The sequence below is a fragment of the Oryx dammah genome, unplaced genomic scaffold, assembly GCF_014754425.2.
Source record: "Oryx dammah isolate SB20612 unplaced genomic scaffold, SCBI_Odam_1.1 HiC_scaffold_4, whole genome shotgun sequence".
NCBI lineage: Eukaryota > Metazoa > Chordata > Mammalia > Artiodactyla > Bovidae > Oryx > Oryx dammah.
This window is the reverse complement of record NW_024070188.1, coordinates 11,073,955-11,095,296: the sequence shown is the minus strand read 5'-3', so window position 1 is coordinate 11,095,296 and position 21,342 is coordinate 11,073,955. Positions and strand designations below refer to the sequence as shown.

The window sequence follows — 21,342 nt, the reverse complement described above, 5'->3', positions numbered from 1 at the left end:
GATAGAACTTATATCCCAAGAGAGTTGTAGGAATTAAATGTAATAATTTCAATGAAATATTTACCTAGTGACTGGCACACAAACAGTGACTGCTATTACTGTTTCTACTGCTTCCAATCACACTATCCTCAGTTCCAGATTTTATAAGACTAGAAAGAAAACAGACCTGACTCATGGCAAAATATTTTCAGCAGTCCATGGGATTGCAGAGTCGGGCATGACTTAGTGACTGAACAATAACAAACCTTCTCTTAGACTGTTGGCCCCAGTTCTTAGTGCTTTCATGTTGCCCTAAGTCTTCTGTGATAGTATCTTTAACGTGGCATCTGGGGAGGCTGTCTGTCCTATCCCCAAGTGTTTTTCTCCTATGCCATTGTTATTACTCACCATCTCCCTTGACTGACCTTTACCAGAACGTATTCCCTCAGTGTAGCTGTGAGAAGCAATCAAATCAAACTGTAACATATGATTGTCCTATTGTCTATTCCAGCAATATTGGTATTTTTGTAAAGTACGTTTTAACCCACGTGGGTCTCTAATGTTTAATGTTTGTTAATGCTGGGTTTCAGGATATTACCATAGTGTGTCTCATACTCAGATCCATTTGAAACACTCTGGGTTAAACTGAGAAACAAGTGTCCTGACTGTAGGATTTCCTACCGCTTAATAGACCAGGTAAATCTCTGAGAAAGGGGAAATACTGGGTAGCATTTTGTTTGACAAATTCTTTTTAATGGCTGGAGGAGCAGTGTTCTAGGGAACACTGGTAAGTATTGCAGAAGGCAGCAGTTTAGGATATAAGCCTAGCAGGTAAGTGGCAGGTACTTTTTGGTCCCCACTTTCCAAGAATTTCTTCTAGGCAAGTCATATTTATGATAACTTCATTCCTTTTGTACTTTGGAATGAAAGGGTTTCTTTGAAAACTCCAGGTAAAACTAATTTTACCATAATTAACATGGTGTGTTGACAGAAACACATTTGGGATCTTTGCACACATCAGCCATTTATAAATTGGGCATTTATAAATGGAGGCTGCCTGTATGTTAATGGATCTACTGTGTAGTATTATAATTTACTATAAACAGTTACACACTTGTAGTTTCAAAACATGAAACTATATTTTTAGTTCATTGAAAACAGGTAATTTTCCACATAACTAGAGCAATGCAGTATCTGAAAATAGCCATAAATTTAAGTCAAAATAAAGGCATTATGGCATCATCTCCTAATTTTTTTTCTTTAGTTCTTTAAAGCAAATCCTTGGTTGTGTCTGAAAATGTTTCTCAGGGATAATGAAAATTTAACTTATGAATATTTATATATGTCATGTTAACAGTGCGATTTTGCCTAGACTATAAAAGAAAATTTAAATGGTTTATGTCATTTTATATTTAATTTTATTGGCATTAAAGAGGACATCCATGCTTGCTAGAAACCATGAGTCAGAGACATCATAGTAACATAGTATATAAATAATGAAAGCTCAATGTCTCAAACTGCCTAAGAAAGTAATTTTTGTGTTTTAATTTTCACATTCATTACTTTCTAGTGATGCATAAAACATGCTTCTTAGAGCCCTTATACAATGAGAATCCTGTTACCCTTTGGATCCTCACAGGTCTCAGCAGGCTCCACACTGCACCACTTTGCATGTAACCAACATGAAGGGGCTCCAGGAGTCATTGTTCTGTGACTGCCAATAGTGCATGGGCTGTAAAAATGCATTTTAAGAATTCATGTTGTATAAGGGAGCCTTCTTTGCAATTTAACTTGGTTCTTTTACTATATTTTTCTTCTCTTTTTATCCCTTTCATTTCTTTTGTTTTAAAACCTGCACCCAAGATGCCTTTGCAGCTTCTCCCGGGGAGGCCCCTACAGCATCCGAAGGGGCCACTGCGCCGGCCCCCCCAACCCCCGTAGCAGCGGCACTTGATGCTTGTTCAGGAAATGGTGGGTTTCCAACCCTGAGCCCGTCTGTTGTCGTTTTGTCCTGATGTGAAACCCCCGTAGCTAGACATGGCCCTCTGTGTTTCTAATTTTACTTTCTTCTTAGCATAAAATATCACTCCTCCTAACAGAATGAAGAATGCTGACACTTAAAACATTAAGAAAACAAAGGGCATACTTACCAAAATTGACAATTTCTCAAGATTGACAATTTTTGTCACTGCAAGTATGCTGCCTTAATGTTTTTGTACCCTCTAATGCTTACTGATGGACTTCCCTGTTGGCTTAGTGGTAAAGAATCTGCCTGAAGTGCAGGAGACGTCGGTTCGATTCCTGGGTTGAGAAGATCCCTTGGAGAAGGAAATGGCAACCCACTCTAGTATTCTTGCCTGGGAAACCCCATGGACAGGGGAGCCTGATGGGCTGTAATCCATGGGGTTGTAAAAGAGTCCGAGACGACTTAGCAACTCAACAACAACCATAAATGCTATCAATGTATTGTACTCTTTTTGTAACACTGAATTCCAATATATAGGCATGTTTTCATGAATCTTCCAAGCTACCAAGTTGACCAGATTAAGTGAGCATTTAAAAAATAAGTCTCCAATCCTAGACTGTAGTCTAATCTGACAAATACTTGTTAAGTGTTTCAATTTCTGTTTTCTGAATTCGTGGCACCTGCTAGATTTTCTTTTCTTAGAAGAACATGCTAATCACTGACCCCCGCTAGTAGGGTACTAGCTGAAAGCAAGCAGCCTAATGCCTAGCCAGCAGCTAATGCCTAGCAAGCAGCCTAAAGCCTAGCTAGCTTGTGAATATCTGTGTGCCAGGTGTCTTGGTCCCTGTAGTTACAATGCTGCTCTCTTGCCTGTCTCCTTACTGATGCTGTGTGTGTGTCTCCACTTTCCTTTCCCCAAGACCCCTTTGCCCCGTCTGAAGGTAGTGCAGAGGCTGCACCTGAGCTGGACCTCTTTGCAATGAAGCCACCTGAGACCAGTGTTCCTGTAGTTAGCCCTACAGCTAGCACAGCCCCTCCGGTTCCCGCCACTGCTCCTTCTCCTGCTCCCGCCGCCGCCGCCGCCGCCGCCGCCGCCGCCGCCGCCGCCACCGCCACCGCCACCTCCGCTCCTCCTGCTCTAGATATCTTTGGTGGTAATTTTCTGTTGTCATTGTCAATGTCATTGGACTCTTGCCGCCCGGTGGATTGTATTCCGGTCCTTGCAGTGTCCTGCATACGCAGCTCTTGACTGCATGATGTCTGTGTCATGAAATGGTTCTCCAGCAACCATTTGCAGCTCGTTTCAGAACTCTTCCAAAAGTGCTCACCCGCAACTGAAAAGAGGCGGTTTCTGGCGGGTCCGCCCCATTGGTAAAGGCATGTGTGTTCTTGGTCTTAGATTTGTTTGAGACTGCTCCTGAAGTCGCCCCCGCGCCTAAGCCAGAGGCTGCTCCTAGCATAGACCTGTTTGGGACAGGTAAAGCCAAAGCCCCCTTTCTTTACGTGAGTTTGCCTCGATGATTTCATGAAAAAGCCCTTTGTCCACCGCTGTGATAATGCACTTGTTAGATTTCTGACTGTGATTTCAGCTCTCTACTCACTTCTGCTTGGTTTTGGTTTGTTTCACTCTGGGAAGATGCTTTCTCCTCTCCACCACAAGGGGCCTCTCCTGTGCCTGAGAGCTCTCTCACTGCTGACCTCCTATCCGGTGAGTGTTTCTGCCAAGGTCAAGCCTTCTGAGATGTTTTAGGGGTGGGGGTGGGGGTGGGGGGTATGTGTGGAAAGACAGATGCAAAAATATGAGGGTTGAGTTCTTTTACACTCAAAATTCACTTAAAAATCTCATTTTTGGTCCATCCCCACTTGATGACACCCTATATTTCAAATCTGCTACCAACTGGAAAGAGAAAAACTCTTTTTCACACTACATCCTGTGACCTCAGGGGGTCAAGTTTTATTTTCTTCAGTGAAATATGTATTTTTAAATCTGTTGGCTTTTACTTAACTGTTAAGCCTGTCTAACTTAAGAGGATAGATCTTCCTGCTATTCGACATGAAATCTCAGGAAGCTATCTGTCGAGGCTCAGGATTTCATTTTCCTTTGGGTGATGTGCCCTTTGTCCTGTTATGTGCTTTGCTCCAGTGGATACGTTTGTAGCACCATCTCCTGCAACCACTGCCTCGCCAGCAAAAGTGGATTCTTCAGGTGTGATAGACCTTTTTGGGGGTGCGTATCTCTCCACCTTCAGCACTCACAAAATCCTTCCCCCACCCCAGAATAGTTTTGAGATCTTGTACTTCATTTTTTTTTTTCTTTTGACTATGTGAAGTTATTTTCATCTTTTAAATGTGAACTTCGGTTTTTAAGATCTTTCCATTTCTTTGTCATTATCATCTTCATCCTTGTCGGCTCATCCTATTTTTTAGTGCATGTCCTAACAAAACCAGATGATTTTTCTTTTGCAGTCTTGTGTTTTTAATTTTTCATTCATCCTCATGTAGAATCAACTGATTGGAATTTCCTGCTACTGCTCTTCCTTGGTGATCCTGATCTGTCAGCTAAATCAACGTTTCCAAGTTCTTTAAAGCAATATAAACATAGATAATATGGAATTGAAAAAAGATAAGCCAGTCAGAATTGAAAGCATAAGCTCTAGATGTCATGCATTATTCCATAGTGTTTATTTATGTTGAATTTAATGTTCCTGAATCCTCCCAGAGAACTAGAAGATGTTTCACTGACTTAAATGCATTTTTCTTTTCCTGTATGCTATTGGAAGAAAGGCAGATGTACTGAGTTAACTCTAGAACTACTCATTTGGATGATACATTCAGTGTCTTCTGTTAGCAGTAAATTTATTGGGGAAAGTCCATGTTTGGAGTGATTTCTTTATGGATTTCCATAAATGTGTATGCTGTGGGCTAAAATACCATCCTTAGCAAGTGAAACCCACATTGAGTAGTTAGAATACATTGACGCTTTATGGTGAGTGTCATGAAAGGAATATGAGAGGTACAAAGGTGTCAGACTTTGTGACATTCAGAGGCTCAAAACCTGTGGCAAAATCATTAAACTTTGATACAAGTAGGGCAGCTGCTGCCTGAATTGTTTGTTAAATTTTGTTTAATAGAGTTCTAATGGGAGGGGATTCTTTGCTTTGAGCAAAAAGCTTTAAAACTTTGATCCTGTTTTGACAGATTATAGGATTTAGCCCTTTAAAAAAGAAGAAAAATAATTTTCTTACTCTTACAAAGAGGTGTTAATTTTTAAGTATCCTAGAACTCTTCTTCTGAGAGAATGAACTGGTCAGAGCATAATTCAATCCATTCAGTCATTTCACATATCCACAGGAGACAAGCTTACCACAGAGTATCATGTCTGTGCATTTCTCAGCAAATCACTTCCCTTACTTACTGTTTACACTCTTTTACTTTTTTGCTGCATAATGGATAATGGGTAGATGCATTCGGAAGTAGTGCTTCTGAACCCCAACCTGCACCTCAGGCTGCTTCTAGCTCGTCAGCATCGGCAGACCTACTAGCTGGTAATTAATTGCATTAAAATACAATAGTATTTTATGAAAGTTAAGTTTGGATATATTTTTATAAGTAACAGATAATATATAAATTTCAGGGTGCATGTCTTCTTTTCCTTTTAGACATGAAATTGAAAATAAGACATTGTATAATAGAAAGTTGATTATTTCCCAGGAGTTGATGAAATTGGTCTTAAAATCACAGTTGTATGCAAGCCACCCCTGCAGCTCATTAGATGCTCTTAGTATGCCTTACTTTCAGTTAGCATGTTTTTTATTAAAGAAATAATATGCTTAATTCAGCAATTTTTATCTTGTATTGCCCCCTCTTTTTTTTAAAGGAATTTGTGGAGAAAGGTACCATGATATTTGACAGTTAGGTCTGAAATATGTGAATACTCTAGGAGAAGCTTTTCTACATTTCCACCATGGGTTAGATTTTTTTCCCCTCTTTTTTTAATTGGAATATAATTGCTTTACAATGCTTTTTGAGTGAATAAAATTATATGTAAATACAAAAGGAAATGCAATAAAGATATAGCATAACTAAATGTTAAAAATGATTTTTAGAGATTTTAAACCAAAAATTAAGGAGCATCTCAAAATTGGGGAGAAAGCACTATCAAAAATTAGTATTTAGGTTCTTGTTCCTCGCGATGTTTCTGCCTCGCCGGCGAGACCGGTGGCTCTGCTCGCGCCCATTGCACGTTGGGAAAGGCAGTTGGTCAGACTGGCTACGCCGCCATAAGATGCCAGCACTCGTGTGGTAAGTTCAGGTCTGTTATGCCTTCGCACGAGCCACTGCGTTCCACGATGACAGGCTTGGCATCCTCTGGTCCCCGTTAGGCATGCGCAACAGGCTTTCGGAGTGACTAAGGAAAATAAACCGAAAACCTACGACTTCTCACGGGCTTGCGCTCTCGCCGAGGCTTGTGCCGCTCACGGACCGGCTGTCTTCATTCCTCTTCTCCCCACTCCAAAAGTTTGAGCTTACTGTTGACAGGCCCCTGGGCAAACGGTGTGTGAGATGGGACGGTCGTCAAAGGACAAGCAAGATGTCTACTACCGCCTAGCCAAGGAGAAAGGCTGGCGTGCCCACAGTACCTTCAAGCTGTTACAACTTGACCAGGAATTCCAGCTCTTCCAAGGCGTGACGCGGGCGACTGACCTGTGTGCAGCCCCAGGCGGCTGGAGCCAAGTGCTGAGCCAGAAGATTGGGGGCCAGGGTTCTGGCCATGCGATGGCTGTGGACCTTCAGACAATGACTCCACTACCCGGTGTGTTACAGATCCAGGGGGATATCACCCAGCTGTCCACTGCCAAGGAGATCACCCAGCACTTTGAAGACTGCCCTGTGGACATAGCAGTGTGTGACGGGGCTCCTGATGTAACCGGCCTCCATACTGTTGATGAGTATATGCAGGCCCAGCTCCTCCTAGCTGCTCTGAATCTTGCTACACACGTCTTGAAGCCAGGGGGCTGCTTTGTGGCCAAGATCTTCCAAGGCCGGGATGTGACACTGATCTACAGCCAGCTGCGTGTCGTCTTCTCCAGCGTGCTATGTGCCAAGCCCAGGAGCAGCCGAAATTCCAGCATCGAGGCCTTTGCTGTCTGTAAGGGTTACGACCCGCCTGAGGGCTTCCTGCCAGACCTGACCAAACCCTTGCTGGATCACTCTTTCGATTTCAGCCAATTGAATGGCCCCAGCTGCATCGTTGTGCCATTTGTGACCTCTGGGGACCTGAGCGCCTATGATTCAGACTGCAGTTACCCACTGGACCTAGAGGATGGCTCAGAATACACGTGCACTCCACCCAGGCATCCCCCCATCTCACCACCCTACCAGGAGGCGTGCACATTGAAGAAGAAAGGGCAGCTGACCAAGGACAAGGAGATCCGCCCCCAGGACTGCCCCGTGAGCACAGTAGACGGGATGCCCCAGTCCCTGGCTGCCCCACAGTGCCACACCCTGCAACCCTCTGAGGTGGAAAACAGTGGAGTGAATTATTAGTCTTAATGTGTTAACTTAGCCGACAATTTGATAAGGACTGGGAAGCTGTTTGCTATCAGGAAAACCAGAACTTGAGTTGATGAACTTGTTTTCAAATATCTCCTCAACCGGTCTAAACATACAAACTCCAAGTGGGAACCTCCAGCAACTGCCACGAATAGGAGGAAAGAAACATCCCAGAATGTCCATCTTCACTACCAAGGGGATTCTTGAGTGGGGTCTTGCTTCTTCTCTAAATCTTTCCAGCCATAGGTCCTGAATATGTCTAGAACTCACCCTGGACAAGCAGGGTTCTTAACCTTGGGTAGAAGGCAGGGCTCTCTGTGAACTTGATGGAGGGAAACATTACATTTTTATTTTCACTAACTTAAATTTTAGCTTTACTCCAGAATCTGAATGCTGGCAGCAAATCAGAATTGTAAAATTACTTTTACAATAGTAAAAGCAGTGTCTGCAACTTTTCCACCAATAGAGGTCACAGTTACTTAATGTTATGTTACAGTTGTGGACATCTTGAAATACTGTTCACATTGGTCACTACTTTGAATAAGATCTTTTAAAAAAAAATTTGCCTTTTTAATTAAAAGATAATTGCTTTGCAGAATTTTGTGATTTTCTGACGTATATCAACAGGGGTCAGCCATAGGTGGGGTCAGCCATAGGTGCGCCAAGGTCCCCTCCCTCCAGGCCTCCCTCCCAGCTCCCTCCATATCTCACCTTTGTCACAGGAATTGTCACAGCGCCCCTGTTTGAGTTCCCTGGGTCATACAGCAGGTTCCCGTTGGCTGTCTATTTCACGTGTGGTATTGTAGGTTCTTCCATATTGTTCTCTGCATACCTCTTACCCTGTTCCTCCCCCCCTCCCCCATGTCCATGGGTCTGTTTCCTGTGTCTGTTTCTCCATTGCTTCCCTGAAAGTGAATTCATCAGTACCATCTTTTTGGATTCCATATATGTTTGTATCCATATGATGTTTGTATTTCTCTTTCTGGCTTGCTTCACTCTCTGCTATGGGCTCTAGGTTCGTCCAACTTTTTGGAACTGACTCAAATGTGTTTCTTTTTATGGCTGATGGTACTCCATTGTATATATGTATCACAGCCTCTTTTCCTGTTCATCTGTGAACGGACATCTAGGTTGCTTCCATGTTCTAGCTATTGTAAATAGTGCTGCAGTGAACACTGGGGTACATGTGTCTTTCTCAGTTTTAGTTTCTTCAGGGTATATACTTAGGAGTGGGATTGCTGAGTCATATGGTGGTTTTATTCCTAGCTTTTTAAGGGATCTCCATACCATCTTCCATAGTGGCTGTATCAGTTTACATTCCTACCAGCAGTGCAAGAGGGTTCCCTTTTATCCACATGCTCTCTGGCATGCATTGTTTGTAGACTTTTTGATGATGGCCATTCTGACTGAGGTAGTATCTCATTGTAGTTTTCATTTGCGTTTCTCTAATGGTGAGTGATGTTGAGCATCTTTTCATGTGTTTCTTCGTCATCTGTGTGTCTTCTTTGGAGAAATGCCTTTTTAGTTCTTTTTCCCACTCTTTGATTGAGCTGTGTTTTTCTGATTTTGAGTTGTATGAGCTGCTTGTATATTTGGAAAGTTAATTCTTTGTCAGTTGTTTCATTTACTTTTATTTCTCCCATCCTGTTCAGTTCAGCTACTCAGTTGTGTCCAACTCTTTGAGACCCCGTGGAAGCATGCCAGGCTTCCCTGCCCATCACCAACTCCCGGAGCTTGCTCAAACTCATGTCCGTCAAGTCGGTGATGCCATCCAACCATCTCATCCTCTGTCGTCCCCTTCTCCTCCTTCTCTCAATCTTTCCTAGTATCAGGTCTTTTCCAGTGAGTCAGTTCTTCGCATCAGGTGGCCAAAGTATTGGAGTTTCAGCTTCAGCATTAGTCCTTCCAATGAATATTTAGTACTGATTTCCTTTAGGACTGACTGGTTTGATCTCCTTACCGTCCAAAGGATCCTCAAGAGTCTTTTCCAACACCACAGTTCAAAAGCATCAGTTCTTCGGCCCTCAGCTTTCTTTATAGTCCAACCCTCACATCCATACATGACTACTGGAAAGATCATAGCTTTGACTAGATGGGCCTTTGTTGGCAAAGCAATGTCTCTGCTTTTTAATATGCTGTCTAGGTTGGCCATAGCTTTTCTTCTCCCATTCTGAGGGTTGTCTTTTCACATTGTTTTTAGTGAATAAGATCTTATAACTTGATGTACAAATAAAAAAATTCATATATTGTAGCACCCCCCCAAAAAAAATTTAAGTGTGTAATTTAAAACTCAAAAACAAAGACTAAATGCATAACGTCTTGAAAGGACACATATCCCAGAAAAACTAGTTATTTTTCATTTAATTAACTTCTAGAGCTATGACATAATTGCAATTCCAGAATTGAATTGTGAATAAAATATCACCTTAGTCTTCTCCTTGAGTAAAAATTTTAGGTTCTATTTGGTGTACCTAGTGTGGTGAAACTAGAGAACATTATAGAAGAGGCAAATTCTTTGTCCAAGGAGGACAGGCTAACAGAATAAATCTCTCCGAGTCATTGAGGTTGCTTATAGGATACAGGTATCCCCACATCTCAGACAGAGTCTGGCTGGAAACTTGAGAATTATTATAACAAATGAAGTGTTATTTCACCCAGTGAAGAGTAAAACCGTCAAATTCCTCTCATGAGATACCAACTGAAGATACAGATGTTTGAAAGAGGAAGACAGTTTCCTGGATGGCCGTGTAAAAATGGACTATTAAAGGAGGTTAGGTATGTTGAGGGATATGCCTAACTTCTGAGGTTGACATCAAACAGGGAAAGCATTTTCTTCCATAAGAGACAATTCTGGGATGACAGTACCATAATCTGTACTAGCATAGGTCTGTGCCTGTTCCTAGTTTTAATTCGACAGGTTTGGGAGAATAACGTCCTGCAGTAGGAGGGAGAGCTTTCATAGTTTCACATTTTCTGTTAACCACATGGCACAGATAGCTTTAGCAGGGCCATGGAAGTCCTTGAACTGATTTAAAATATAAAAACTTTCAGTGTGCAGTTAATAACAGTTCCCACTAACTGGTATGGTCTATAGAAGACCAATCATTTCATCTCTGGGGGTCAGAAACAGAACAGACAGAAGGTTCTCAGGCTGTTATTCTTAGAAATATTGACTCTCTCAGATTGATTTTAGTAAATGGACTTAATACCTGTACCACTGAGAATAAAGGAAATGACAGCATCTTTAACATAACAGAGCACATGTGAGTGTGGGGAAATGTGTGTGGGAGTGTATTTATCTACCAATAATTTTAACATGGTACTCCCTTGACCCAAGTGATGTGTATAGATGACGACTGTCAGTTTTGATATGTCTCTATTAATAGAACTTCATTAAGTGTGTAGGCCATTCCCCTGTAGAGAGATACATTCATAAGACTGATCATCTTTGGTAAAAAGCAGTATGTCTGCAGCTGGTGATTCATGTAGGACAGCTCAAACATGTCTGCGAGACATCTGATATATATACATATATACATATACATACATATATATACATATATACATATACATACATATATATAGGCAGGAAGCCTAGTAGTTATTACTTTATTTTCAGTTGCACAGACTTTCTTAATGTAATTCAGAACCAAAGGGAATGAAAGAGTCGTCATTAGTGTTCTCTTACTCCTTACCTCTACTCCAAGTCTCTAAAACTTTTCACTTAACAGGAGTTCCCCAAACTTCTTTTTAATGCCTATCATTTTCCTGCTTAACTCTTCCTTTAGAGTAAAGCGACAGCTTTTTCTTCCTTAACATAATAATTGGTTATTTTATATCACTTTATAGCTTTGTAATTAGTCTAGGTCTGTGAAGGTGCCTGCTTCATAAGAAGTGAGTATAATGGGGAAAAGACATCTTTCCAGATCTCTATTGACTTTATAAACCTACCAGAAGGGTATAACTCTGGCCTCACTCCTGGCTGTAGGAAAGAGGCCAAGTAGTATTGTGGGGAAGAACCAGGGTTCTGGAAGATTCCTTTCTGAAATCCTGGCTCCGCACTTGCCATCAGGTCACCTGAGTCAAATTATTTAACCTCTCTGGCTGCAGTTTCCTCATTCATGAAAATTCCTGGAGTGATTATGAGGCTTAAATGAGCTAATATATGTCTTAGGTTGAATGATATAAAACTGATATTTTTGTAGGATCAAAGTGGTCAACTATTGGCAATGTATGTGGCTCAGATAGTTCAGCCTAAAAAACATTGCTCAGAATGTGCCTGTCTTTTGGTGAGCCTCATGCCAATTTTGGCTAAACCTTCACTTTCATAGAGAAAACAGTGATTTTTTTCCATTAAATAGTGTTATTTATTCATCTATGGGAATGAACCCCTTACCTTATGAAACTCAGCAGCACTAAGCAGTTGAGCCCAGGGAAAATGCGCATGCTTTTCTCTTTTTATTACTGAGTCACGGGTGGTGTATTAACTTCCCTTTGCATCTTTTCTAGCTGTGAAAAGATAGGATTGAATCAGCTGATCTTAATGTCCTTTCCAACACTGATATGCTGTGACCCTATTATAAGTTGTCCTTTCTTGACCAAATTTTAAGAAACTGAGCATCAGGTACAGTTGTTTCCATGTTCACCTGTAACAAAGAGAACCACACCGTTTGCCTGGATTTCCGACTGCCATATTCCAGCTTGTGGGGGATGTTTCCGAAAAGTCAGCCTTAACACAGCAACCAACCTCCCTAAAACCAAAATGGTCATATCCTCAAAAATAATTGCATTTATCCCATCTTCTAGTAAAGTAATGCTCAAAATTCTCCAAGCCAGGCTTCAGCAATACGTGAACCGTGAACTTCCAGATGCTCAAGCTGGTTTTAGAAAAGGCAGAGGAACCAGAGATCAAATTGCCAACATCCGCTGGATCATGGAAAAAGCAAGAGAGTTCCAGAAAAACATCTACTCTGCTTTATTGACTATGCCAAAGCCTTTGACTGGGTGGATCACAAGAAACTGTGGAAAATTCTGAAAGAGATGGGAATACCAGACCACCTGACCTACCTCTTGAGAAACCTGTATACAGGTCAGGAAGCAACAGTTAGAACTGGACATGGAACAACAGACTGGTTCCAAATAGGGAAAGGAGTACGTCAAGTATATTGTCATCCTGCTTATTTAACTTATATGCAGAGTACATCATGAGAAATGCTGGGCTGGAAGAAGCACAAGCTGGAATCAAGATTGCTGGGAGAAATATCAATAACCTCAGATATGCAGACGACACCACCCTTATGGCAGAAAGTGAAGAAGAACTAAAGAGCCTCTTGATGAAAGTGAAAGAGGAGAGTGAAAAAGTTGGCTTAAAGATCAACATTCAGAAAACTAAGATCATGGCATCCAGTCCCATCACTTCATGGCAAATAGATGGGGAAACAGTGGCTAACTTTATTTTTCTGGCCTCCAAGATTGCTGCAGATTGTGATTGCAGCCATGAAATTAAAAGACACTTGCTCCTTAGAAGGCAAGTTATGACCAACATAGATAGCATATTGAAAAGCAGAGACACTACTTGCTAACAAAGGTCCATCTAGTCAAGGCTATGGTTTTTCCAGTAGTCAAGTATGGATGTGAGAGTTGGACTATAAAGAAAGCTGAGTGCCAAAGAATTGATGCTTTTGAACTGTGGTGTTGGAGAAGACTCTTGAGAGTCCCTTGGACTGCAAGGAGATTCAGCCAGTCCATCCTAAACGAGATCAGTCCTGGGTGTTCACTGGAAGGACTGACGTTGAAGCTGAAACTCCAGTACTTTGGTCACCTGATGCGGAGAGCTGACTCATTAGAAAAGACCCTGATGCTAGGGAAGATTGAGGGCAGGAGGAGAAGGGGACAACAGAGGATGAGATGGTTGGATGGCATCACCGACACAATGGACATGGGTTTGGGTGGACTCTCAGAGTTGGTGATGGACAGGGAGGCCTGGTGTGCTGCGGTTCATGGGTCGCAAAGAGTCAGATATGACTGAGCAACTGAACTGAACTGATCCCATCTTCGCTTCATTATGATATTTTTAAATATCTATAGGATGTCGTATCTTCATTTAGGAAGCTTACATGATTCTTAAATCAGTTGAATACTGCTAAAATCACTTCAGGTAGTCCCCATGAATTTTAGAGAGCATCTTCTAATAGGTAATAGTTCTCCAAGTTGCATTTTTTCATACATAAACAAGGAAACCTAAGCCAATGTCACTATCCATTTCCAGGTACAACATGACTTTCTGGTTAGAAATAGTAACTGGAGAATTTCAGTGGAAGTCATTTCCAAAATTATAAATTGACTGTTATGAAGTGTAAGCTGAAGGTTTTTTGTAAGCATTCTTTGTTTTTTGGCAAGCATTTTGTGAAGAAAAGATATAGCTAGATGAGAAAAGAATACATTTATATATATATTATATATATATACCCAAACTGAGTATAAAAAAGACTTTAATTTTGATACATGTTTGATAATAGGACATCATCTAATGTCTTTTTAAGAAGTCACTTTCTTCATGTAAGTGAAAGTGAAGTCACTCAGTCGTGTCCAACTCTTTGGGACCCCATGGACTGTAACCCACCAGGCTCCTCCATCCATGGGATTTTCTAGGCAAGAATATTGGAGTGGGTTGCGATTTCCTTCTCCAGGGGCTCTTCCCGACCCAGGGATCAAACCTGGGTCTCCCTCATTGCGGGCAGATGCTTTACCATCTGAGCCACCAGGGAATCCTTGCATCTTTCTGTACAGAAGCAATACAGTGAGCTCTGCTTCTGTCGGTTGATTGAGAGCAGTGATTTACTTCCAGGCTTCAAAAGAGAAACACTTAATTTGAAGTCTTTGCTTTCTCTTCACCTTTTAAATTCAAAAGTACCCTTCTTTCAATAGTGTTAATTCAGTGTTCTAGACATTTAACTGAGTATTCGTGGAAAAGATGAAAAAAGACAGTTCCTGACACCAAAAAGCCATCCCCAGGGTGGGGACTTGAGGTGAAAATAAAGTATGGTGTACAGGTAGGGTGGGGAGATGTACCAGCGCTGAGAGCACAGAGGCAGGACACATCACCCATGTATACCAGGTGTGGGACGGGTAGGGTTGTTGTGGCTGGTAGCTGTGGGTGGCAATAGGAGGCAAAGAAGCCCTCCTGGGGCTGGTATTTGACTCATTGTGATGTATTATGGCCGCAACTGAGTTTGCAGGGAGGGGAGAAAGGGGTCCAGAGACAGATGCGCTTGTTTGCCATATAAAGGAACCCTCATTATATGAATTTGAAAGTTCTGGGGAGCCCATGAAGGATATTAGAGAAGTAACTTTGTCAGCATTTTCTACTCAGAAAGATCACTCTGGCTGCACTATAAAGGCTAGGTTGGAGGAGCTACAGATTAGAGGCAGAAAGCCGCTTTGTGTTGTATTGGGTGAGCCTAAATTTGTCAATGGCAGCAATGGGACTGGAACATATAAGAAATATATTGAGGAGTTGATGGCAGGATACATGCCTATTTTTCTGATTTGCATTTTATTATTATACTGAGCCAATATGTAAACTAAGCCTTTTTGAGGTGCCTGGTATTGTGATTTGAAGAAATAAAATTTAAATACAAAAATAACTATCTGAAGTTTAACCATAGTGAAACCATCTCAGCTTTATGTACTCCATCATAACGGTAGATTGGATTGCTGCAGGCTCTGTTAACAGGGACATAAAGTCTTATGTGATCTCTGATTTCCAGTTAAATTAAAGCTCTCATTATTACGTGTCAGATTTTGAGATACTTGAAAAACTATTCCAGAAGCACCTGGGTTTCATTGCCTTCTCATCCATGTGCACTCAGTACCTTGTTGGTCTTCTGTTACTTCTGCTGACTCTGTTTTATTGGCCTTCGCCTGTCTTTAGTTTTTTCTGCTTATATTTTTCTGGAACTGTTTTTTCCCAGGATTTGGGGGTTCTTTCATGGCTCCTTCTCCATCACCAGTGACTCCAGCTCAGAATAACCTGCTGCAGCCCAATTTTGAGGCAGCTTTTGGAACAACGCCTTCAACTTCTAGCAGCAGCTCCTTTGATCCTTCAGGTGAGGCAGTGATTTTTCAAATATTCTTTTTATTTGTTCTGTTTATAAAATACACCACCTCAGGTTCGTGTGGTATCAGGAAATTTATAAGCAAATATTGAATGAAGACCTGGTTTTAAAACTGTTCAATAAACCTCTCCTTCTGTAACCTAAGTAAATATTTTCCATACATTTTGGTGGCTTTAAGAATAACCTGCAGTCCCTTTCTGTTTTTGTTTTTATTTTTTAGCAGAAATTTAACTTAACATGCACACCATCTGTTTGCATGAGCTTATACGCACATGGTTTGGAAAAAGTTAAGGGAAAACAAATACTTTGTGCTAAATCTTTGTGCAGTATCTCAATGTGTAGACACTCCCACTGCTGTTGCTTACACTCTGAAGTTTGCCTGGCCCTCCGTTTGATGAAGTTGACACGAATAGTATTCTTTGCCTGCCTTTAACCTTTCATCCTGCTGTCATTTTGTTTGTATTTTCTTCCATTCTACTCTTCTCATGCTGGGTCCCTACTACAAATTTTCAATTGGTGAGTTTTTGGTAATTGTGTTTCAGAAACACCCTAACTATATCCTCTGCCTGACAATTTGGTTGCTTCCATTGCCAGTGCTGAGTTGAATGCTGTCCTTTTTTTAATTTAGAATTATTGTAGAGTGGTGTGTGTATGGTAAATATGCATTGTTTTTTTAATGTATAAAAAAATTAGCAACCATAAAACTTTTGATGTAGGTATCAGCAGAAGCTTTTGTACAAATCCTATGAGCCAGCATTTTTGAATAGTCTTTCTGTATTCCAGGAACTAAACAAATGGTCATTTGTTACATCTGATCAGGAACCATCAATAATAGCCTGATTCTTAATACTGAAAATAGCATATATTGTAGCTATGCCCTTAAAGTTAGAACCAGAAGTGACTACTACAATGAAAGAAAAATCAAAATTCCTACTTCTACAGTATGTTTCTCAGATATTTATTAATAGGTACTAATCATCAGATCAGGTTTTATTCCAGCACTGATTTCATAGGAATTAGGAGATTCAGACTTTCTTTCTGATTTAAGAATTTTTATAAAAGTAGGCATTGTAACTACCACATATTGAATGCCTATTTTGAGTGAGCATTATAGTAAAGGCACGACATATATCATCTAGTTTAATCTTCACAACAAATCCATGTTGTAGTTGTACTCTTCCCACTTACAGGTAATAAAAACTCAGTCACTTTCTCAAAGTCACACACTAGTGAGGCAGGCAGCTGACATGAGCCCAATTCTGATTCCCAAGTCTGTGCTCTTTGCTGAACGTTACACAATTTTTTTTTCCACTTTCATGTTCATTAGTATTTCCATACTTTATGAGTAGCCATATGTAGAGATGTTTTTTGGTGTTACAGTCATTGAAAGTATGGATTAAATGCCTTCTTTGGTAAGATTGTAAATGTACTTGTTTCATTCTTTTTCAAAAGAGTTTCCCTTTGATTTTGCATATTTTTTTTTGCAATTATTCTGAACCTATTCTATTTGATTTCCAGTGTTTGATGGTCTAGGTGATCTTCTGATGCCAACCATGGCACCAACTGGGCAGCCTGCACCCATCTCATTGGTGTCACCAAGTCCTGCAGTGGCGGCAAGCAAAGCCCTTGGGAGTGACCTTGACTCATCTCTTGCCAGCTTAGTTGGCAGTGAGTAATAGAATAGTTTCTTTAGCAGAATCATATGTGAATTTTTTTCTCTCTCTCTTTTTTTTGTTTTTTGTATGTATAGTTTCTGGATTTACTTACAGGTGAGTATGTCAAGGAGTAGACAGAAATTCTTAGAGTTTTACCCAGTACAATTCCTTGGAAGATATACAGTCCCTGTGCCATTGTCTCACAAGCAACATGGAGGCCACTTTTAATCTGAATTACCAAAGGTGTAATTAGAGAGCATGTAGAGTGAAATCTAAGTGTTATCTTAAAGTACTTAATTTTTTATTTCATTTGGAAATAACATATTTACCAATTGAGTATCCAAGTTAGTTTCACTTATTCATTGAACAAATATTTGTTGAGCACCAGGCAGTCTTCCAGGCTCTAGAGATAAACCAGTGAACAAAGCAGATAGAAATTTCTGTTCTTACAGTGCTTAGCAGGGCAGAGACAACATTAAATATTTTCAAATAAATAAATTCTCTAATATGTTAGGTTGTAAGTGCCATGAAGAAAAAACAGGACAGCCAAAGAGGGTTTGTAAGTAGAAGGTAAAATTTGTGCAAAGATTTAAAGGTAAAGGAATGAATCATATGGATATCTGAAGGGAAAAATTTGCGGGCAAAGGAGATGGCCAGTGCAGAGGCACTGGGACAGATGATTGCCTGGCATACTCAAGGAGTTCCATGGACATTAGTGACTGGAGCTGGGTAAGTGAAGGAGAGAATCCTAGGAGATGAGGGAACTATTACAAAGACTGGCCTTGTTTTAACTCTGAATTCAATTCTTTTGTTAAGATGAATGGTCTTACCATCACTGATACCTTTTGTTTCACTCAAGGCTATATCAAAAGTTTAACAGATCCCTGAGACAACTTTTTTCCTATGTAGTATTCCTGCAGACATATTTTTGTTTCCCATTCCCATGATTTAAAGAAGACATTTCTCCAAAGAATGTATACATATGGCCAATATACACATGAAAAGGGGCTCAACATCAGTCTTCTGTGAAATGCCTATCCAAACTGCAGTGAAATATTACTTCACAACCATTTTTTGCCATTTAGTTGCTATATCATGCCGAACTCTTTTGTGACCCCATGTGCTGTAACCCACCAGGCTTCTCTGCTGTGAAATTCTCCAGGCCAGAATATTGGAGTGGGTTGCCATTTCCTTCACCAGGGGATCTTCCCAACCCAGGGATCGAACCCAAGTCTGCACTGCGGGTGGATTCTTTACCGCTGAGCCACCAAGGAAGCTAGTTCACGCCCATTAGGATGGCTGTAATAAAAAAGAGAGATCATAACTAGTCTTGATGAAGACGTGGAAAAATTAAAACCCTCTAACATTGCTGGGGAGAATGTATTGATAACATTGAGCAGCTGCCATGAAAAGTGATTTGGCAGCTTCTGGAAATGTTAAACATACAGTTACCATTCACCAGAGAGGGTACCAGGTAACTCGCCTAGAAAGCTCTTCCCCAGATCTCTGTGCAGCTTTGCACAAGCTTCACCCCATGAGGCTTCCTTGAGCACCCTATTTAATCCTGCATGCCCCCACTCTCAACCTAACCCACCAGCTCTCTCTTACCCTGTTCTTCATATTCATTTTTCCATAGGCTTGCTGTATCGCCTCTAGTAGCTTATATACTCTTCTATTATTTTGTTGTTTTATCATCCGTCTCACCCCAAGAGAATGCAAATTCCTCTGGGACTGGGATCTTTATTTGCGTCACTGGCTTATCTCATGTGCTTAGAACAGTGCCTGGCATATGGGGGCTCAATAAATATTTGCTGTAGTAGTAAATGAATTGAGATTAGAGCAGATTTAACCCATTTGGCCAGGAGTTGCCAAGACAACTCACATAATTTGTAGATTCACTAGAAGGACCCAAGGGAGTCAGCACATGGCTGTACTCCCAGCTGAGATTACAGCAGAATCATAAGGATACACAGCTGGATCATCAAGGGAAAAGTCCAGAAGAATCACACATGGACTTCCTTATGCTCTCTCCTCCCTAAGAGTGGACGAACACACAAACATGCAACAACACACAAAGTTTTCTGCCCAGGAAAGCCCTTTATAAAGATTCGGCATCCAAGGTTTTTATTGGATCCTCATGCTGTAGGCACTCTGCCTAACATGTACCAAAATACCAGCCAGTCTCCTGAAAGGAAAGCAGATTTTCAGCATAAACCTAGTTGCTTGTACAGTTCAGACAATTGAGCCACGCTTATCATTAGGAAAGTATTATCTCAGTGTAGAGAACAATTTGGCTTCCCAGGTGGCTCAGTGATAAAGAACCTGCCAGCCAATCATCCCTAGGTCAGGAAGATCCCCTGGAGAAGGAAATGGCAAGCCACTCCAGTATTGCTGCCTGGGAAATCTCATGGAGTCTCAAAGAGTGGGACACGACCCAGCCACTGAGCACAGAGAACAGTTTATATTAGCCAAGTTCCCAGCCACACAGGCCTAAGATAGCAGTCTCAAGCCTCCTAAGTTCACACATTTCTGAATACCGTTGACTTGAAAGTTTGATCCTTAAGAATAATGTGAAGTGAAAGAAAATGTTGGACTTGTGAATATGTTTCCTAAAGTGGTTTCTCTTCTGTAAAACTAAATGTAGTCATTTGTATGCAGAATATGGGCTTTTTTTAGACCTCTGATTCTTTGATCTTTTAAATGTCATATCATTTAAGCTGAGTATAGAGATTTAAATTCTTTTTTCTCTTATCCATTTATAGATCTTGGAATTTCTGGTACCACATCCAAAAAGTAAGTATTTTTGAAACTGTCTGGTTTTCTTATGACAGTGTATTTGTACCTGTTTGAGACTATCAAACTTTGTACTTAATGGAGTATTACGCATTCTCAGGCTAGGTAACTTCTAAATTGGTTTTTATTTCATTGTCAGTTTTTGTTTTTGTTGTTACTCTACTGGAATCTCTATTCCACTATTGACTCTGCAATGAAAAGGAATAATCTGTTTCAGTCTCCAGATTCACACTAAATTATATCTAGAAATACTTGGGAATGGTGGTTTGAATACTTTAATAGCTTTAAATTCTAGATTCATTGTAATATTCCTCGCTAACATTGATTTTAAAAAGTGTCTCATGGAGTCAGTTCTAAGGAAGAATAGTAAAAATGACAATGTACACTTTTTCTAGATGCATATTTCAACATCTCTGAAATTGGGATGCATATAACAATAGATATAATCTTATAATCACTGGAAGACAGGTGGTAGTCATGATTCAATTGTGTGAAACCTTCTGTTGAAGCCACTAAGATCCAGAAAGTGCCATCATGGATTCATTATCAGTTCAGCGAAGGATACACACACACAGTATTTATGACTTACTTGGAAGTTTTTGTAACCAGTGATGAATTCAGTTGGATTTTGTGGCACATTTTTCCATGAGCAGTGACAGGAAATTCCTGTTATCACTGCAGTCAAAACTCTATTGATTTTTTTGTCAAATATCCTTAAGCTCTCTTAGATACAATATGGTAAGACTCCTCCATCTGTTTTATCCCATTCTCTTTATTACTTCTTGACCCCAAATAAAAATAAACATTTAAGGAGCCACATACTATTCTTTTCTGATTGTGTGTGTGTGTGTTGCATGGTTGATTTTAGGGGAGATCTTCAGTGGAATGCTGGAGAGAAGAAGTTGACTGGGGGAGCCAACTGGCAGCCTAAAGTAGCTCCTGCCACCTGGTCAGCAGGCGTTCCACCCAGCGCACCCTTGGTACGTAGCTCCCAGAGGCCAGAGTGGTGCAGGCACTGTGCCAGTTTCCAGGTGTATGGAGCAGGGAGCATGTTGTTGAATTTTGCTACTGATGTTGTACTTCATGATCCGTGTTGAAGAAATGGAGCAAGATGCAATATTTACCAAAAGGCAAATTTCATTGACTTTATATTTACTAAAGATTATGACCTAGCTTTTTATTTTAAGTATTTCAAAATAATATTTATACTTCTTCAGACATTACTTTTTTATTTCTATAATTATAGAAATGATATTTCGATATTTTGAAACATGTAATA

General features: G+C 40.6%; 2 protein-coding genes across 11 annotated transcripts in view; both read left to right on the top strand.

Moving 5' to 3' along the window:
• Positions 1 to 21,342, top strand: part of SNAP91 (synaptosome associated protein 91) — a 168,389-nt gene that overhangs the window by 123,357 nt on the left and 23,690 nt on the right. For 6 of the 10 annotated variants that reach the window (XM_040238956.1, XM_040238963.1, XM_040238958.1 and 3 more), the window contains 10 exons: positions 1,843 to 1,950; positions 2,866 to 3,099; positions 3,345 to 3,422; positions 3,582 to 3,653; positions 4,089 to 4,172; positions 5,407 to 5,490; positions 15,472 to 15,606; positions 17,134 to 17,283; positions 20,033 to 20,063; positions 20,932 to 21,043. In XM_040238956.1, coding sequence (XP_040094890.1) covers positions 1,843 to 1,950; positions 2,866 to 3,099; positions 3,345 to 3,422; positions 3,582 to 3,653; positions 4,089 to 4,172; positions 5,407 to 5,490; positions 15,472 to 15,606; positions 17,134 to 17,283; positions 20,033 to 20,063; positions 20,932 to 21,043 — 1,088 coding nt within the window. The remainder of the gene's footprint in view (positions 1 to 1,842; positions 1,951 to 2,865; positions 3,100 to 3,344; positions 3,423 to 3,581; positions 3,654 to 4,088; positions 4,173 to 5,406; positions 5,491 to 15,471; positions 15,607 to 17,133; positions 17,284 to 20,032; positions 20,064 to 20,931; positions 21,044 to 21,342) is intronic. The other 4 variants (XM_040238961.1, XM_040238959.1, XM_040238966.1 and 1 more) reach the window with 2 other exon arrangements.
• LOC120863084 (putative tRNA (cytidine(32)/guanosine(34)-2'-O)-methyltransferase) lies at positions 6,375 to 7,492 on the top strand. Its single transcript, XM_040239325.1, has one exon. The coding sequence runs from the start codon at positions 6,509 to 6,511 to the stop codon at positions 7,490 to 7,492; it is 984 nt and encodes a 327-aa protein (XP_040095259.1). The 5' UTR covers positions 6,375 to 6,508.

Bases quoted from the DNA above. Each gene is read 5' to 3' on its own strand.
- LOC120863084 (XM_040239325.1), top strand. From the start codon at position 6,509: ATGGGACGGTCGTCAAAGGACAAGCAAGATGTCTACTACCGCCTAGCC.